We start from the raw sequence: 17,717 nt of genomic DNA, 5'->3' as shown, positions 1-17,717 counted from the left end.
AGGTGGAGGCTGAGGAAAACTCTTGTCTTTGTCTTGGCTTCACGGACCTAAGATTTATGGAGGGGTATGTACACGTCTGCTGCAGGCTCGTTGGTGACTGACAAGCCCGATGCGGGACAGGCAGGCACGGTTGCAAGGTAAAATTGGTTGGTTGGGGTTGGGTGTTGGGTTTTTCCTCCTTTGTCTTTTGTCAGTGAGGTGGGCTCTGCGGTCTTCTTCAAAGGAGGTTGCTGCCCGCCGAACTGTGAGGCGCCAAGATGCATGGTTGGAGGCAAGATCAGCCCACTGCGGTGGTCAATGTGGCAAGCACCAAGAGATTTCTTTAAGCAGTCCTTGTACCTCTTCTTTGGTGCACCTCTATCTCGGTGGCCATTGGAGAGCTCGCCATATAACACGATCTGGGAAGGCGATGATCCTCCATTCTGGAGACGTGACCCACCCAGCGCAGTTGGGTCTTCAGCAGTGTGGATTCGATGCTTGTCGGACTCTGCTAGCTCGAGTACTTTCGATGTTGGTGATGAAGTCATTCCAATGAATGTTGAGGATGGAGCGGAGACAGCGCTGATGGAAGCATTCTAGGAGCCGTAGGTGATGCCGTAGAGGACCTATGATTCAGAGACGAACAGGAGCGTGGGTATGACAACGGCTCTGTACACGCTGATATTTGTGTGTTTTCTTCAGGTGGTTGTTTTTCCAGACTCTTTTGTGTAGTCTTCCAAAGGCGCTATTGGCCTTGGCGAGTCTGTTGTCCATCTCTTTGTCGATCCTTGCATCAGATGAAATGGTGCAGCCGAGGTAGGTAAAACTGGTTGGCTGAGAAAACTACCATTAACAAAAAAATATTAATTCAAGGGATATGGACTTCACACTGAATTGCCCAGTCAAGTTTATTGTCATCTGATTGTACAAGTACAACTTGACGATACAGTGTTCTCTGGTGCAAAAACATGCACACACACAACCAGCATAACACACATACACATGCAGGACAAGTATTCATTCATTTCAATAAATAAATATTGTTTCATAATATGAGTCTTGAATGGTTAGTGTGAGATTCCTTTGGTCAGTCAGCATTCTCACTGCCCGTAAAGAAACTGTTCCTCAGCCTGGTGGCGCTGGCTCTGATCCTCCTGGATCTCTTCCCCGTCAGGAGCAGGTGAAAGATACTGTGTGCGACGTGGAAGGAAGACTCCAGTGATCCTCTACCATTCTTATGGTCCTAGGGTGCTTAAAGAGGTGGCTATGGAAATTGTGGAGGGACTGGTCGACATTTTCCAAAGTTCCATAGATTCCGGGGAGGTCCCTGAGGATTGGAGAGTGGCTGATGTGGTGCCGCTTTTTAAGAAAGGAGGGAGGGAGAAAACGGGAAATTATAGACCGGTCAGCCTGACGTCAGTGGTGGGGAAGATATTGGAGTCCATCATAAAAGGAGGAATAGCAGAACACTTAGTCAGTAATAATAGTATAAGGGCTAGTCAGCATGGATTCCTTAAGGGTAAGTCATGCTTGACTAACCTTCTGGAATTTTTTGAGGATGTGACAAAGAGGGTGGACTCGGGAGAGCCAGTGGATGTGGTGTATTTGGACTTCCAGAAGGCCTTTGATAAGGTACCGCACGGGAGTCTAGTGGGCAAGATCAGGGAGCATGGTATTGGAGGTAAGGTGCTGACATGGATAGGAAATTGGTTAAGAGATAGGAAACAAAGGGTTGGAGTAAATGGGTCTTTTTCAGAATGGCAGGATGTGACGAGTGGAGTGCCTCAGGGATCGGTGTTGGGTCCTCAGTTGTTTGTAATTTATGTTAATGATTTGGATGAGGGGATTATAAATAACATGAGCAAATTTGCAGATGACACTAAACTGGGTGGCGGTGTGGGGTGTGAGGAGGATGTCAGGAAAATGCAGAGGGACTTGGACAGGCTGGAGGAGTGGGCGGCTAAATGGAAGATGAATTTCAATGTGAACAAATGTGAGGTTATTCATTTTGGGGGAAGTAATAGGAAAGCTGAGTATTATTTAAATGGAGAATAGCTAGGGAGTGGGGAAGTGCAAATGGATCTGGGTGTACTTGTTCACCGGTCACTGAAGGCTAGCATGCAGGTTCAGAAAGCTGTGAAGAAGGCAAATGGAATGTTGGCTTTCATAAAGAGGGGATTGGAGTATAGGAACAGAGACGCCCTTCTGCAGTTATACAGGGCCCTGGTGAGACCCCACCTGGAGTATTGCGTCCAGTTGTGGTCTCCAAACTTGAGGAAGGACATACTAGCTATAGAGGGTGTGCAGCGCAGATTTACAAGGTTAGTTCCAGGGATGGCAGGGTTGTCATATGCAGCAAGGCTAGAAAAACTGGACGTATCCATTGGAGTTTAGAAGGATGAGGGGGGACATGATTGAGGTCTACAAAATCATCAGGGGGATAGACAAGGTGAAGTCTGATTACTTGTTCCTAATGATGGGGGAGACGAGGACTAGAGGGCATAGTTTAAGAATACAGGGTAGGCCCTTTAGGACGGAGATGAGAAAGCATTTTTTTACCCAGAGAAGTGTGAATCTGTGGAATGCTCTGCCACAGAGGGTGGTAGAGGCGAATTCGCTGACTATGTTCAAAAGAGAGTTAGATAAGACTCTTGTGGGTAACGGAGTTAAGGGTTATGGGGATAAGGCTGGAAAGGGGTACTGATGGTAATATCAGCCATGATCTAAAATGGCCCGACAGGCCAAATGGCCTACTCCAGCTCCTATTGTCTATTGTCTGATCCATTTCTCTGCAGCAAATGGACCACACTGTGTTGCAGCCATCCAGAACACTCTTGATAGAGGTCCTACAGAAGATTGTCATAATGGCAGCTGATAGCCTTGCTCACTTCAGTCTTTGCATTTGCTGCTGCACCTTCCTGACAAGTGATGAGATGTTGAGTGTCCATGAGTAGTCAAGTGAACTCCAAGGAACGTGGTGCTCTCCACCACAGAGTTGTTGATGTGTAGTGAAGGGGGGCCATTGCTGGTCCTCCTGAAGTCCACAATCATCTCCTTCGTCTTGTGCATGTTGAGACTCTCAGGTGGTTCCTCTCGCACCACATCACGAGATTTTCCACTTCTTCTCCGAGTGCCAATGACTGTGGCGTCACCTGCAAACTTTACACTGTTGGAGCTGGATCTGGTGATGCAGTCGTGGGTCAGTAGTGTGAACAGGAGGGGCCAGATGATCAGGCAAGCTGCTTATTGAACCACAGTCATTACTGCTCAAAAATGCCCAACTGACAATAGACATGAAAAAACCTTGCAGAATAGATGTGGACACAAATAATTGGCATTGGGAAAATATTGCGTTTGGGACTAGAATCATGGTTAAAGAAAATAGTTATTCAAAATTGATAATTTGATTGATTTGTTTAATACAGTAATAATAATGTTCATAAAGGTTTTCTATTTGATGTATTTAAGGCCTCTCAACGAGTTGTACAAATTCTGAAACAGTAAATTTGCAAGCAAAATTAAATTGCATGGTTTTAAAAGGAATGTGATAGATCAACAAATAACTTCATCAGACTTTCAGAAAACTAGGCAGTGGCATGACCTGGGACAAATTTGGAACAAGCAGAAAATAATTCCAAATTTGCAGATAAAATAAAAATTTTTTTTAAACTTTAAGGATTGTAACAGACTTCAGGAGAACAAATGCTAACTTGACACTTACTTCTCTCCCCCCCCCCCACCCCCCAACAAAATCACTTAGGTCCAGGCTATCTAATCTGACCTACTGACCAACCTGCAAAATTCTTCCTAAAACCGACAGGCAATTCAGAGCTTCCTTCTCGAATGAGAATATAAAAACAGAACAAATGGTTCAGAGGACAATTCAAGTCGAACTGTTGCTCAATTCTTCATTGCCACCTCAGTCAACTCTCTCACCATCTGTCACAGCTCCACCCTCCTCTCCCCAACACCCCCTCTCACTTCCCACTCCCCTCTCACAGACCAGCCTCCTCCCTCCCATCCTCACTCCTCCCACCCAGTACCCCGACCCTCCTGACCCCCTTTCTGTCTCTCCTACCCCCTCTCCCCCCACCCCACACACTCCCCTCCCCCCACCCCCTCCTCTCTCCCCCCACCCCCTCCCCTCCCTCCCTTCCCTCCCTTCCCACCCCTCCCCTCTCCCCCCTCCCCCACCCCTCCCCTCTCCCCCTCCCCTACCCCTCCCTCCCACCCCTCCCCTCTCCCCTCCCTCCCACCCCTCCCCCACCCCTCCCTCGCACCCCTCCCCTCTCCCCCCTCCCCCACCCCTCCCTCCCACCCCTCCCCTCTCCCCCCCTCCCACCCCTCCCCTCTCCCCTCCCTCCCACCCCTCCCTCCCACCCCTCCCTTCTCCCCCCTCTCCCACGCCTCCCCTCTCCCACCCCCTCCCCTCTCCCACCCCCTCCCCCCTCCCACCCCCTCCCCCCTCCCACCCCCTCCCCCCTCCCACCCCCTCCCCCCTCCCACCCCCTCCCCCCTCCCACCCCCTCCCCTCTCCCACCCCCTCCCCCCTCCCACCCCCTCCCCTCTCCCCCCACCCCACAGACACGATAAAAGGGACCCAGCTCGCCCCCCCCCCCCCAGGGGCCGGTGAACATTGGCCCGCGTGCCCCCTTCCCGGAAGGCGCGTTCCCGCCACTCACCGGCCGGTCCCCATAGAGATGCCGCCGCCCCCCGGCCGTCCGTCGCCGCCGCGAGATGGCGGGAAGCGGGCTCGAGCTCCCCAACGGCACCGCGCATGCGCGGGCTGGGCCGGGCCTGTCGGGCCTAGCGGCAACTCGGCCCCACTCGACCCTCCTCACACACAATAAATCACTGCCCCCCCCCCCCCACCTCCTGCCCACCCTCCTCCGGCCCCCCCCTCCTCCGGCCCGAATCACCGTGTGGGGTGCGGGAAACCAGAACCACTGTGGTGAAGACGAACCTCCGTCGGGGGGGGGGGGGGGGGAGTCGGTGCCGCGTCCGACCCGGGCCTGAGCAGCGCCGAATAAATGCCCGTGAGAAACCGGCCGGACCCTTCGCCCCCGACACTTGGCCAACGAGCAGCTGCAGAAATGAACGTCCCGGTGGATTTATTTGAGGAATCGGCCTCCTCGGGGGCCCGGGGTGAAAGGTCAGGGGTCAGGAGGTGGCGGGACGGCCCAGCCCGTTCCGAGTGAGGGGCGGGGGGCGGGGCTGATTTCACCCCCAGAGAGGGTTTCCGGGGGGGGGGGGGGGAGGAGGAGGGGGGCGTGTGTTTTGGGGGAGTTGGGGTCAGGGGTGGGAGGTCAGAGGGCGGTGGAGGAGGAGGAGGAGCGGCGGGAGCGGACCATGCACAGCCTGGGCGCGGGCGCGGTGAGTGGGGCCGGGGGGCGACGGGGGCCGGGCCGGGGGGCGGGCGGCCGGGGGCGCGGGATAGGGCCGAGGCTGTAGGCCGCGCCGACGCTGCTTGGTGGCCGCCGCGGATGGAGCTCGGGCCCTGGGAAGCCTGGGGCCTACGGACCGTCTCCTCCTTCCTCGTCCGTCCCTCATCAACCCCCCCTCTCTCTCTCCCCCCCCCTCTCTCTCCCCCCCTCTCTCTCCCCCCCTCTCTCCCCCCCCCTCTCTCCCCCCCCCCTCTCTCCCCCCCCTCTCTCCCCCCCCCTCTCTCCCCCCCCTCTCTCCCCCCCCTCTCTCCCCCCCTCTCCCCCCCCTCTCTCCCCCCCTCTCTCTCCCCCCCTCTCTCCCCCCCCCTCTCCCCCCCCCTCTCTCCCCCCCCCTCTCTCCCCCCCCCTCTCTCCCCCCCCTCTCTCTCCCCCCTCTCTCCCCCCCTCTCTCTCCCCCCCTCTCTCTCCCCCCCTCTCTCTCCCCCCCTCTCTCCCCCCCCCCTCTCTCCCCCCCCCTCTCTCCCCCCCCCCTCTCCCCCCCCCCCTCTCCCCCCCCTCTCTCTCCCCCCCCTCTCTCCCCCCCCCTCTCTCCCCCCCTCTCTCCCCCCTCTCTCTCCCCCCCCCCTCTCTCCCCCCCCCCTCTCTCCCCCCCCCTCTCTCCCCCCCCCTCTCTCCCCCCCTCTCTCCCCCCCTCTCTCCCCCCCCCTCTCTCCCCCCCCTCTCTCTCCCCCCCTCTCTCTCCCCCCCCGTCCCCCTCTCTCTTCCCCCCCCCCCCCCCCGTCCCCCTCCTGAATGATGTGGAAATCATCCAGCTCCAGTTCCCTGACATGATCTGTTAGGTGCTGCAACTGGATGTACATCTTTCAGTTGGTCATGAGGGGCACTCCATGATTATCCACCTTCCCTGTGGATAATCAGGGGCTGGTGGCTTCCCTTATAATTCATATTCTCTTTGAGGATCTTGCCCATAGAGCCAGAGAACAGAACAGCATAGAAACAAGCCCTTCTAGTCTGTGCCAAACTATTTTTATGCCTAGTCCCACTGAACTGCATCCAGTCCATAGGCCTCCATACCCCTCACATCCATGTTTAATATCTCTCAAAATTTGGGAAGTTGCAGCCACATGAACATCAACAAAACAGATTAATTAACAATCTACACTTTAAATTTTCCTGTCCATCTGCTATTTTTTGGTCAATTTTTCCAGCTGGTCCAGATCCTTCTGTAAACTTTGAAAACCTTGCTGTCCACGTCTGCAGTCTTAGAGTCATCTGCAAACTTGCTGAATCAATTTACTGCGTTATTATCCAGATCATTGAATAAGATGACAAACAACAATGGTCCCAGCACTGATCCCTGAGGTACCACTAATCACAGGCTGAGTAGCAATCATCCACCATGATTCTCTGGCTTCTCTCGTCCAGTCATTTTCAAATCCAGTTAATGACCTCTTCACGAATACCTAGTGTCTGAACCTTCCTGACTAACCTTACATGTGGGATCTTGTCATAAGCCTTATGTGGACAACATCCACAGCCATTCCTTTGTCAACTTTCCTGGTAACCTCCGTGGTTCCTCTGTTTAACAAGGGCTCAGGTGTAGGCCCAGCAATTATTGGCCAGTAAGTTTGACGTCAGTGGTTGGTAAACTAATGGAACGCATTCTTAGAGATAATATGAATAAGTATCTGGAGGGGCAGGGACCGATCAGGGACACCCAACATGGGTTTGTGAGGGGAAGGTCATGCTTGACAAATCTTGTTGAATTTTCTAAGGAGGTGACTAGGAAGGTAAATGAGGGTAGAGCAATAGATGTAGTCTATCTGCAAGCTCACACAAAGACACAAGAGCAACTTGTCCGTGAACTGCTCTTTGCAGACGATGCCGCTTTAGTTGCACATTCAGAGCCAGCTCTTCAGTGCTTGATGTCCTGTTTTGCGGAAACTGCCAAAATGTTTGGCCTGGAAGTCAGCCTGAAGAAAACTGAGGTCCTCCGTCAGCCAGCTCCCCACCATGACTACCAGCCCCCCCACATCTCCATCGGGCACACAAAACTCAAAACGGTCAACCAGTTTATCTATCTCGGCTGCACCATTTCATCGGATGCAAAGATCGACAAAGAGATAGACAACAGACTCGCCAAGGCAAATAGCGCCTTTGGAAGACTACACAAAAGAGTCTGGAAAAACAACCAACTGAAAAACCTCACAAAGATAAGCGTATACAGAGCCATTGTCATACCCACACTCCTGTTCGGCTCCGAATCATGGGTCCTCTACCGGCATCACCTACGGCTCCTAGAATGCTTCCACCAGCGTTGTCTCCGCTCCATCCTCAACATTCATTGGAGCGACTTCATCCCTAACATTGAAGTACTCGAGATGGCAGAGGCCGACAGCATCGAATCCACGCTGCTGAAGATCCAACTGCGCTGGGCAGGTCACGTCTCCAGAATGGGAGTCCATCGCCTTCCCAAGATCGTGTTATATGGCGAGCTCTCCACTGGCCACCATGACAGAGGTGCACCAAAGAAAAGGTACAAGGACTGCCTAAAGAAATCTCTTGGTGCCTGCCACATTGACCACCGCCAGTGGGCTGATCTCGCCTCAAACCGTGCATCTTGGCACCTCACAGTTCGGCGGGCAGCAACCTCCTTTGAAGAAGACCGCAGAGCCCACCTCACTGACAAAAGGCAAAGGAGGAAAAACCCAACACCCAACCCCAACCAACCAATTTTCCCTTGCAATCGCTGCAACCGTGTCTGCCTGTCCCGCATCGGACTTGTCAGCCACAAACAAGCCTGCAGCTGACGTGGACATTACCCCTCCATAAATCTTCGTCCGTGAAGCCAAGCCAAAGAGAGAGATCTGTAAGGAAGGTTCAGTTGCTAGATATTAATGTTGAGATAGTCAGATGGGTTCAACGGAGGCTAGAAGATAGACACCAGAGAGTGCACGGAAGAGGGGGTCAGGAAGCTCCAGTGTGATTTGGATAAATTGAGGGACTGGGCAGATCCATGGCAAATGCACTACAATGTGGATAAATGTGAGGTTATCCACTTTGGTAATACAAACCGGAGGGCAGATTACTATTTGAATGGCAATAGATTAAGAGATGGGGAAGTGCAGAGAGACCTAGGGGTACTTGTACACCAGTCTCTGAAGGCGAGCATGCAGGTACAGCAGGCGGTTAAAAAGGCAAATGGTATGTTGGCCTTCATATCAAGAGGGTTTGAGTATAGGAACAAGGATACCTTACTGCAGCTGTGAGACCCCACCTGGAGTATTGTGTGCAGTTTTGGTCACCTCTAAGGAAGGATGTTCTTGCAATGGAGGGAGTGCAGAGGCGATTCACCAGGCTGATACCTGGAATGGCAGGAATGACTTAGGAGGAAAGATTGCGCAAATTGGGATTGTACTCGCTGGAGTTTAGAAGATTGAGAGGGGATCTCATAGAGACCTATAAAATCTGGCAGGACTGGACAGAGTGGATGCAGATGGGATGTTTCCAAGGATGGGAAAATCCAGAACCCGGGGCCTTGGTTTGAGGATAATAGGCAAACCATTTAGGACCGAGATGAGGAGGAATTTCTTGACCCAGAGGGTGGTGAATCTGTGGAATTCATTGCCACAGAGGGCAGTAGAGGCAGGTTCATTAAATATATTTAAGAGGGAATTAAATCTATTTCTTCAGTATAAGGGCATTAAAGGTTACGGAGAGAAGGTGGGGACGGGGTACTGAACTTTAAGATCAGCCATGATCTCGTTGAATGGTGGAGCTGGCTCGAAGGGTCGAATGACCTACTCCTGCTCCTATCTTCTATGTTTATAAGATGCCACATTAAATGAAATCTCTTCTGCATGCATGTGACCTCTATTCCCTGCACGTTCATCTTTCTGTCTTGAATCCTCTTAAACACCACTATTGTATCAGCTTCCATCACTGCCCATGGCACCTCATCCCAGGCACTCACCAGTCTGGATTTTAGATGTCCGGATAAAGGATTGTGTACCTGTACATCTCAAAATACCTTCCAATAATTTACCTACTACTGACATCAAACTCACTGGCCTATAATTTCCAAGATTACTTTTGAAGCCTTTTTTTAAACAACAGAACAACTCGATCTCCCCTCCAATCCTCTGACACCACACCCGTGACTAAGGGCATTTTAAATATTTCTGCCAGAGCCCCTGCAATTTCTACTGTAGCCTCCCTCAAGATCCAAATGAATATCTTGTCATGCCCTGGGGATTTATCTACTCTTATTTGCTTTAAGACAGCAAGCACCTCCTCCTCTTTAATCTCTTTGGGTTCTATTACCTCACTGCTTGTTTTCCTTACTTCCCTTGACTCTGTGCCGGTTTCCTGAGTGAATACTAATGCAAAAAATCCACTTAAGCTCTCCCCCCATCTCTTTTGGCTCCATACAAAGCCAACCATTCTGATCTTCAATGGACCAATTTTGTCACTTACTATCCTTTGTTTTTAATAAACCTGTAGAAACCCCTGCCCTGATTGCCATTCCCACTGTGCTCTCTGTGAAATACGGAAAAGTGAGCGGAGTACTGTGATTGTAAAATGAGGTGTTTATACAGCCCTGCCTGCAAAACCAATGCAACAATTTTCATGAAAGGGCAATGGAATTCTTCCCATGTCCTCTTGGGATAGCCCAAAGCTATCCCATTAACTAAATGCAATACCTTGTGGTTATGTGTCTATATAAGGTGCACAAAAACAAGTAAGCCAGTGTCATTATTATAGCAGCTTGTCTGTGTGAATCAGGCAAAAATACTCCAGCAATCTCTTCTGTCACTTTCTGTGTTAGTTATGATCTTTGTGTCCTCCCTGGCCATAGGAGAGAAAACAGAGGATTGGAAAATGGTAAATGTAGTCCCCTTGATTCAGAAATGTAAGGGGGAGAATCATGGGAATTGTAGTCATTGAATCTTGTGTCAGTAGTGGGCAATCTATATGAAAGGATTCTTAGGGACAGGATTTACAAACATTTAGAGAAGTATAGTCTTCTCGGGGATAGTTGGCATGGCTTGGTGAGGAGCAGGTGTTTCCTCATGAGCCTACTTGAGTCTTTCGAGCAGATGACAAAGGAAATTGATGAGGCTTAGGTGATGGATTTAGTGCATATGGATTTGGGTAAAACATTTGACAAGATCCCCGATGGTAGGCTCATTCAGGAAGTATTGGAGCATGGGACTCAAGGAATCCTGGCTGCAGAAAGCAGAGGGCAGTAGTAGTTGGACAGCATGACTAGTGGAGGGGCCGCAGGGATCTGTTCTGGGACCCCTGCTCTTTGTGATTTTTATAAATGACTTGGACGAAGAAGTGGAGGGGCCACATTATGTTGGCAGATGACACAAAGGTTGGAGGTGTTGTTGACGGTGTAGTAGAAGTTTGTCGTAGGTTATAGCAGGATAGAGTCAGGATGCAGAGCTGGGCAGAGAAGTGGCAGATGGAGTTCAATCCGGATTAAGTGTGAGGTGATGCACTTTGGAAGGTTGAACTTGATGGCGGTGTATGTGGTTAACGACAGGATACTTATAAGTGTGGAGGAAAAGAGATTTTGATCCCGTTCCATGGATCCCTCAAGGTTCCCACCCAAGTTGATTGGGTGATTGAGAAGGCAAATGTTGTGTTGGCCTTCATTAGATTTCAGATTTAATGTCCGAGTACATACAAGACATTACATATAACCCTGAAATTCTTCTTTCTGCGGATGAGGCTGTACACAGTGTTTGCATGTAAAGAGATAATGAATGTAAACAAATGTGTAGTACAGAGAGAATAAAAAAAATTAAATGCACAAATAAGAGTCCAAAATGAGTCTGAGTATATATATCATTGAGGAATCTGATGGTGGAGGGAGAGCAGCTTTTCCTGAACCTCCTGTTGTGTGTCTTGTGGCACCGAGACCTCTTTCCTGATGGCAGCAGCGAGAACACAGCGTGTGCTGGGTGATGTGAATCCTTGATGATTGCTGCTGCTCTTTGACGGCAGCATTCCCTGTAGGTGTTCTTGATGGTGGGGAGGGTTTTGCCTGTGATGCCCTGGCATTTACACTCAGGGATATTGGTGACCCCATACCTGTCCGTGATGCAGCCAGTCAGTACACTTCCACCACACATCTGTAGAAATTTGCTAGGGTTTCTAATGTAATTCCAAACTTCTGCAAACTCCTGAGGAAGTTGAGGCACTGACTGACGTGCTTTATTCATGATGCCATTGGTGTGTTGGGTCCAGGAAAGATCCTCTGAGATGGTAATTCTCAAGAACTTAACTGGATTGTGTACACCTCTGGTTTTCCCTTCCTGAAGTTAACAATCAGCTCCTTAGTTTTGGTGACATTGAGTTCAAGTTTGTTGTTGCTGTACCATTCAGCTAAGTTTTCAATCTCCCTCCTGTAAGCAGACTCATCCCCTTTATTTATACAACCTACTACTGGGGTATTTTTGGCAACTTTGTAGATGGTGCTATTGTACTGAGTCACACAGTTGTAGGTGTAAAGTGAGTCGAGCAGGGGGCTAAAAACACAGCTCTGTAGTGTTTCATTGGTCAGGGGATTAAGTTTAAGAGCTGTGAGGTAATGTTGCAGCTCTATAAAACGATGGTAAGACCACACTTGGAATATTGCATTCAGTTCTGGTCACCTCATTATGGGTAGGATGCAATTGCTTTGGAGAAAGTGCAGAGGAGATTTACTAATATAGTGCTGGATTGAAGAACTTGTCTTGTGAAGCAAGCTTAGCAGAGCTAGGGCTTTTCTCTTAGGAGTGGCGAAGAGTGAGAGGCAACTTAATACAGGTGTCGAAGATCATGAGGAGCTTAGATAGAGTGGACAGATAGCACCTTTTTCCTGGGTGACAATAGCAAATACAAGAGAACATCCATTTAAGCTGAGGGGAGTTTAGGGGAGACTCCAGAGGTAGATTTTTTACTTTGAGAGATGGGGGCAACTTGAATGCATTGCTGGGGGGGGGGGGGGGGGGTGGAGGCTGGTCCAATAGGGACATTAAAAGACTCTTAGATAATACCTGCAAGTAAGAAAAGTAGAGGGTTATGGGAAAAGTTAGATTGTTGTAGAGTAGGTTTCAACAGGACAGCTCAACCATGTGGGCTGAAGGTCCTGTTCTGTGCTGTAATGTCCTGTTCTCAGATGCTGAAGGAAAAGAGTGAACTGAATTTCAAAATGTGAAGCAACAGGTGATGCAGGGGAATATATAATTTTTGTTTAACATTTCAAAAGTGATTTTACTTCAAACACGATGTCTGCAGACTTGTGTTTTACTCCATATATAGGGGGCGTCTGACTAACTGAGAAAGGCCTTTGTACAAGTCAGTTAGGAATTTTTAAGAAAACTATGAGTAGTTTGGATTAAGTCAGAATTTTCCAGGCACTGTGAATGGCACAAACAAATTAGACATAAATTGCAGTTTATTGTCCATTGACACCTGAACACTGGAAATCCAAGGACTTTTTTAAAAACTGCCATCAAGAGATTCATTTCTGAAAATAAATGAAGATTTTGCATTTCTATAGTGCCTTTCACAAAATAATTTACAACCAATGTCCACTTTGTGGACACCAGAGAGTCACAATGAGCAATTAATAATTACCGGATCTATAGATATTACTACCAGCGTTCAAGATAATTCAGCCCTGTTACTCTTCAAAACACTGGCCTTGGGATCTTTGTAACTTGATTTCAAGATTCCTTTTATTGTGATGTAATAAAAACAATGTAATATTACATGAAATTGCCTTTCGTCTACTGTAAGGCAGACAGATTCGCATCAGCTGAAATTGCCCGGCGCCGCTTACAGTCAGAGAAAGAGAAGCAAAAGAGAATCCCCCAGTGTCAGTGAGTGTCCGCATATTCACCTCCAGCACTCCCACAGCCTCCGCAGCCACACAGAGATCAGTCCAAACCATTGGCAACATGAGGTCTAGATCTGAACCTCCAACACAATCAGGAATCCTTCAGCACCCTCGGCACCCTCTCACATCCTGGTTCCTATACCTGGTACCCCATCAGCCAGTCTCGAGTCAGTCTCCAGCAGCGCGTAGCCTTTGACCGCAGTCGCTGGCAGCCCACAGACTGTGGGTTCCTTGCCTCGATTCGCCTGCATGTTCCTCAGCCATAGAGCCCTTAACTGGTCTGCTACTGTGGGTTGTCACCTCTGTTTTTCCTTCTCCTCAAACATCGGTGGGGGTAGGGGAGGTGTGACTGGTCCTCCCGTTTTCTGGCGGCCTGCGCGTTCACTGCTTCCCTAGAGTCTGCAACCTCTCGTGGCCCTGCTGATCAGAGCCGCCGCCATCGCAGTCACAGGATCTTAAATAAAATTACTGTTGGCTCCTTTAACCGGCTGTTTAACGGCAGTCAGATTGGGCAGTTGGACCCCAGGGGGAGCGCTGGGTTTCCGGTCCCCGCTCTCCATGAGTCTGCTCTAGCGGCAGAGCTGCCATTACAGCAGGTCTGGCAGTGCCACCATTTTTAATAAAGTAGTGTGGCTAAAGTGCTTCTCCAGTTTGACAATGCATTGATATAATGTCGAATATAAAAGACAGAACCTTTGGTGCTCTGAACATCAAATACAGTGCTCCCTCCTTGTGGTGGATTCAGAATGTAAGAAGCAGAAGAGAAGGGAGCTCACATCTGCTCTTCTCTTCACGAGATTATGACTATCGAGAATACAATGGTCATATGGCCCTTCAAGCCTAACCTTCCACATCCCCCATCTTTCTCTCCATCTCCTTTTTCCCCCCCTCCCCAATTCATTCTCACCTTTCCTCTCTCTGTCCTCCCGTCCACATCCAATTAACACTGTTGGTCTGTACTCCTCCCCCTGCCTGTTCTTCCCTTCTCCCCAGCCTTTTAGTTTAGGCGACTGCCTGCTTTTTACTCACCTTGAAGAAAGATTCTGACCCAAAACAAGGGTTGCATATCTTTACCTTCTATGGATGCTGTGAGACCGCCTGAGTTCCTCCAGCATTTCTGTGTTTTTACTACAATCACAGTGTCAGCAGACTACTGTGTTTCATTCCATGATCCTTGCATTGGTTGATCATCTTGCTCCTTACTACTCTCAATGAATTACCAACATCTTTATTCTCAATAGTCCAGCTCTGGTCCTCAGACTGTACCCTGGGTTCTTGACTGCAGTTGGAGGAATTGCCCTCAGAATATTTCTGCTATATCAGAGAAGTATATTTGCAATTTTCTGCTTTAAACTGGTAAATGCTTTTTTTTTGTTTCTTTGGGCCTGCAAACAGCCGGTAACTGCACTGGCTCAGGTGGATCGAGAGAAGATTTATCAGTGGATCAATGAGCTATCGAGCCCTGAGACCCGTGAGAATGCCTTGTTAGAACTCAGCAAGAAGAGAGAGTCTGTTCCCGACCTGGCCCCCATGCTGTGGCACTCCTTCGGAACCATCGCTGCCCTGCTACAGGTAACATTCCAAGTCAAAACGGGGATGATTGATGAGGTTGTAGAAAAGGAGTTTTACTCTGCATTCAGCCTCTGGTGGCCTATCTTGGCACTGTCAAGTCAGGTTTTTTTGTGGGTAGCATGGTTAGCTTAGCCGTAGCAGAATACTGATAACAGTACCAGGCCCCGGGGTTTGAATTCTGCCCTGTCTGTTAAGGAGTTTGTACACATGTCTGTGTAGGTTTCCTTCAGGGGCTCTGATTTCCTCCCACTGTTTGAAATGTACCGGGGTTGTAGGCCAATTGGATGTAATTGGGTGGCGTGGGCCAAAGGGCCTATAACTGTGCTGTATGTCTAATTTTTTTTAAAATGTAAATTTAAATTTAAAATTCGTCGTCTGATTGCACCAGTACAACCCAATGAATCAGCGTTCTCCGGTCCTCGGTGCAAAACACACAGGCACACAATCAGACAGAACACAGGCAAATGATATATACCCAGGACAAAGATTTTGTCTATTCAAATAAATAAATAAATATTGTTCTTGAATACGAGAGACCTGAATGGTTAGTGCGAGCAGTTCCTTTAGGTGTTCAGCAGTCTCACTGCCCGTGGAAAAAAGCTGTTCTTCGGCCGGGTACTCTTGTACTGTAGCTCTTTCCTGACAGGAGCAGCTGAAAGATGCTGTGTGTGGGGTAGAATTAGAATTTATTCTCATAAACAAGTCATGAAATTTGGTGTTTTGTGGCAGCATCATACCTTATACATTCATTTTATACCATCTTAAGACATCACTTTACAGAAAAAAATAATTGAACTTAGAGCCTGGATCGAGTCTTGGAATTATGATGCTGTGGCCTTTATAAAGATCTGGCTGCGAAAGGGACAGGATTGGCAGCTCAATGTTCCTTGGTTCTGTTTTAGAAGGGATAGAGAAGCAGTTGGAGGCCCAGCATTGCTAAATAGGAAGTGTCACAGCTTCAGGTGGGCTCAGCGATGAGTCAGTGTGGGTAGAGATAGAAATTTTTTTTAAAAGAAGCACGCTGATAGGGCTATACTTTATATGCCTCCTAATAGCTACTGGGAGGTGGAGAAACAGATGAGCAGACAGATTATAGCAAGTGGCAAAACCAACCTATTGTCGTTCTGGGAAACGAATTCCCCAATATTGACTGGGATATGAAGTTTTTTTAAAAAAAAAGGGAAATCTGTAGATACCTGGATGAAGTAAAAATACAAAGCTGGAGAAACTCAGCTGGTCAAACAGTGTACTTTATACAGCAAAAGTAAAAATACGTAAACATTTCGGGCTTAAGCCCTTTATCATCCCTTGATGAAGGGCCAAACCCAAAACGTCGGTTCTGTATCTTTTATCTTTGCTATATAAAAAACCACTGTTTGACCAGCTGAGTTTCTCCAGCTTTGTGTTTTTACATTGACTAGGATGTCCTTATGCCAGAGGCTTGGAAGGGGCATCATTTATTTAGTGTGTCCAGGAGAGTTCCTTGAACCATTATGTTGGCCATACTAGACCATGTATTGACAAGTGTGTCCAGTCAAGTGACGTTTCAGTGTGGGAACATTTTGCAAATAGTGATCAGTCATCCTTAAGTTTCAAGATGGATCTTATTTGAAAATACTAAATTGGGGGAGGGCAAATTTGACAGGATCTTGGAGGAGTAAACTGGGAGCCAGACAAGCCCCAAACTGGAATGCCTGGGTTGTTAAAAGATCAACTAAATAGAGTACAGGACCAATATGCTTCCTTGCAAGGGAAGGATAAGGAAGCATGGCGAGAGGTCATGAACTCAGTTGAAAAGATGATATGCAAGGTTCAGGAAGCCACAATCAGACAGGGCCCCAGACGAATATAAAGATTGCATGTAAGAGCTCAAGTGAGGAATTAGGAGGGCCAGAAAGGGTTCATGAAATGTCCTTGGTGAGCAGGATTAAAGAAAATCCCAAAGCATTTTCAACTTAAAAACAAGAGTAGGACTGTGGAAAGGATAGGGCAAAGGGGGGAATTTGTGCTTGGAATCTGAGGAAGTGGGCAATGTGTCTTTGCATCAGAGTTCACCAAGGAGAAGGACACAGACAGTGAGAGAGAAAATGCTTGTGTAGGCCATTCAGTGATCAAGAAAGAGGTGGGTCTTCTGAGGACCATTAAGGTGGATGTCTCCTGGGCCTAATGGGATATATCCCCTATTATTGAAAGACGCAAGTGAAGAGATTGCTGGGGTCCTGACAAAGATCTTAGCAACCTCACTGGTGACAGGAAAGGTCCCAGAACACTGAACATTGGTTGATGTACCTTGTTCAAGGGATAAAAAAGGATAATACAGGAAATTATAGGCCAGTAAGATTTACATCAGTGTAGGGAAACTTAGAGAGAATACTTGGAAAGTCATGGTCAGATTAGGGGCAGTCAATGCGACTTTGGGAGGGGCAAGTCATATCTTACCAGTTTGAGATTGTTCAGATGACAAAGGTGGTTGATGAGGGTAGGGCACCGGATGTTGTCCACGTGACTTTAGTAAGGCCTTTGACAAGGTCCCTCTCAGGAGGCCAATTCAAATATCAGATTATTGTCAGAGTAAATGCATGACATCACATACAACCCTGAGATTATTTTTCCTGTGGGCCAGGCAGAATTACCACTTGTTGGTTGTGCAAAAAAAACTACACAATGTACACCTAGAAACAAATAAAGAAATGTAAACAAAGTGTGCAACACAGAGGGAAAAAATCAATAACGTGCACAAGTCAGAGCCCTTAGATGAGTCCCTGATTGAGTTTGTTGTTGAGGAGTCTGATGGTGGAGGGGGAGCAGCTGTTCCTGAACCTGGCAGGTGCGAGTTTTGTGGCACCGATGCCTTTTTCCCAATGGTATCAGTGAGAACAGTGTGTGTG

The 17,717-nt window shown here is 48.6% G+C and overlaps 2 protein-coding genes across 11 annotated transcripts in view; one reads left to right on the top strand and one right to left on the bottom strand.

Annotated features, from left to right (window-relative positions):
* usp37 (ubiquitin specific peptidase 37) overlaps positions 1-5,179 on the bottom strand; it is a 95,539-nt gene extending 90,360 nt beyond the window's left edge. For 2 of the 7 annotated variants that reach the window (XM_069936013.1, XM_069936017.1), the window contains exon 1: positions 4,943-5,179. The gene's annotated coding sequence lies outside the window, so the exon portion shown is untranslated. Of the gene's footprint in view, positions 1-3,772; positions 3,930-4,661; positions 4,801-4,942 lie in introns of those variants that run through there. The other 5 variants (XM_069936011.1, XM_069936014.1, XM_069936012.1 and 2 more) reach the window with 3 other exon arrangements.
* Positions 4,764-17,717, top strand: part of cnot9 (CCR4-NOT transcription complex subunit 9) — a 45,718-nt gene continuing 32,764 nt past the window's right edge. For 2 of the 4 annotated variants that reach the window (XM_069936021.1, XM_069936019.1), the window contains exons 1-2: positions 5,284-5,352; positions 14,653-14,829. In XM_069936021.1, coding sequence (XP_069792122.1) covers positions 5,329-5,352; positions 14,653-14,829 — 201 coding nt within the window. In that variant the 5' untranslated portion in view covers positions 5,284-5,328. Of the gene's footprint in view, positions 5,132-5,283; positions 5,353-6,571; positions 6,726-14,652; positions 14,830-17,717 lie in introns of those variants that run through there. The other 2 variants (XM_069936020.1, XM_069936022.1) reach the window with 2 other exon arrangements.

This window comes from Narcine bancroftii, chromosome 4, assembly GCF_036971445.1.
Source record: "Narcine bancroftii isolate sNarBan1 chromosome 4, sNarBan1.hap1, whole genome shotgun sequence".
NCBI lineage: Eukaryota > Metazoa > Chordata > Chondrichthyes > Torpediniformes > Narcinidae > Narcine > Narcine bancroftii.
This window is presented reverse-complemented; position numbering and strand designations above follow the sequence as displayed.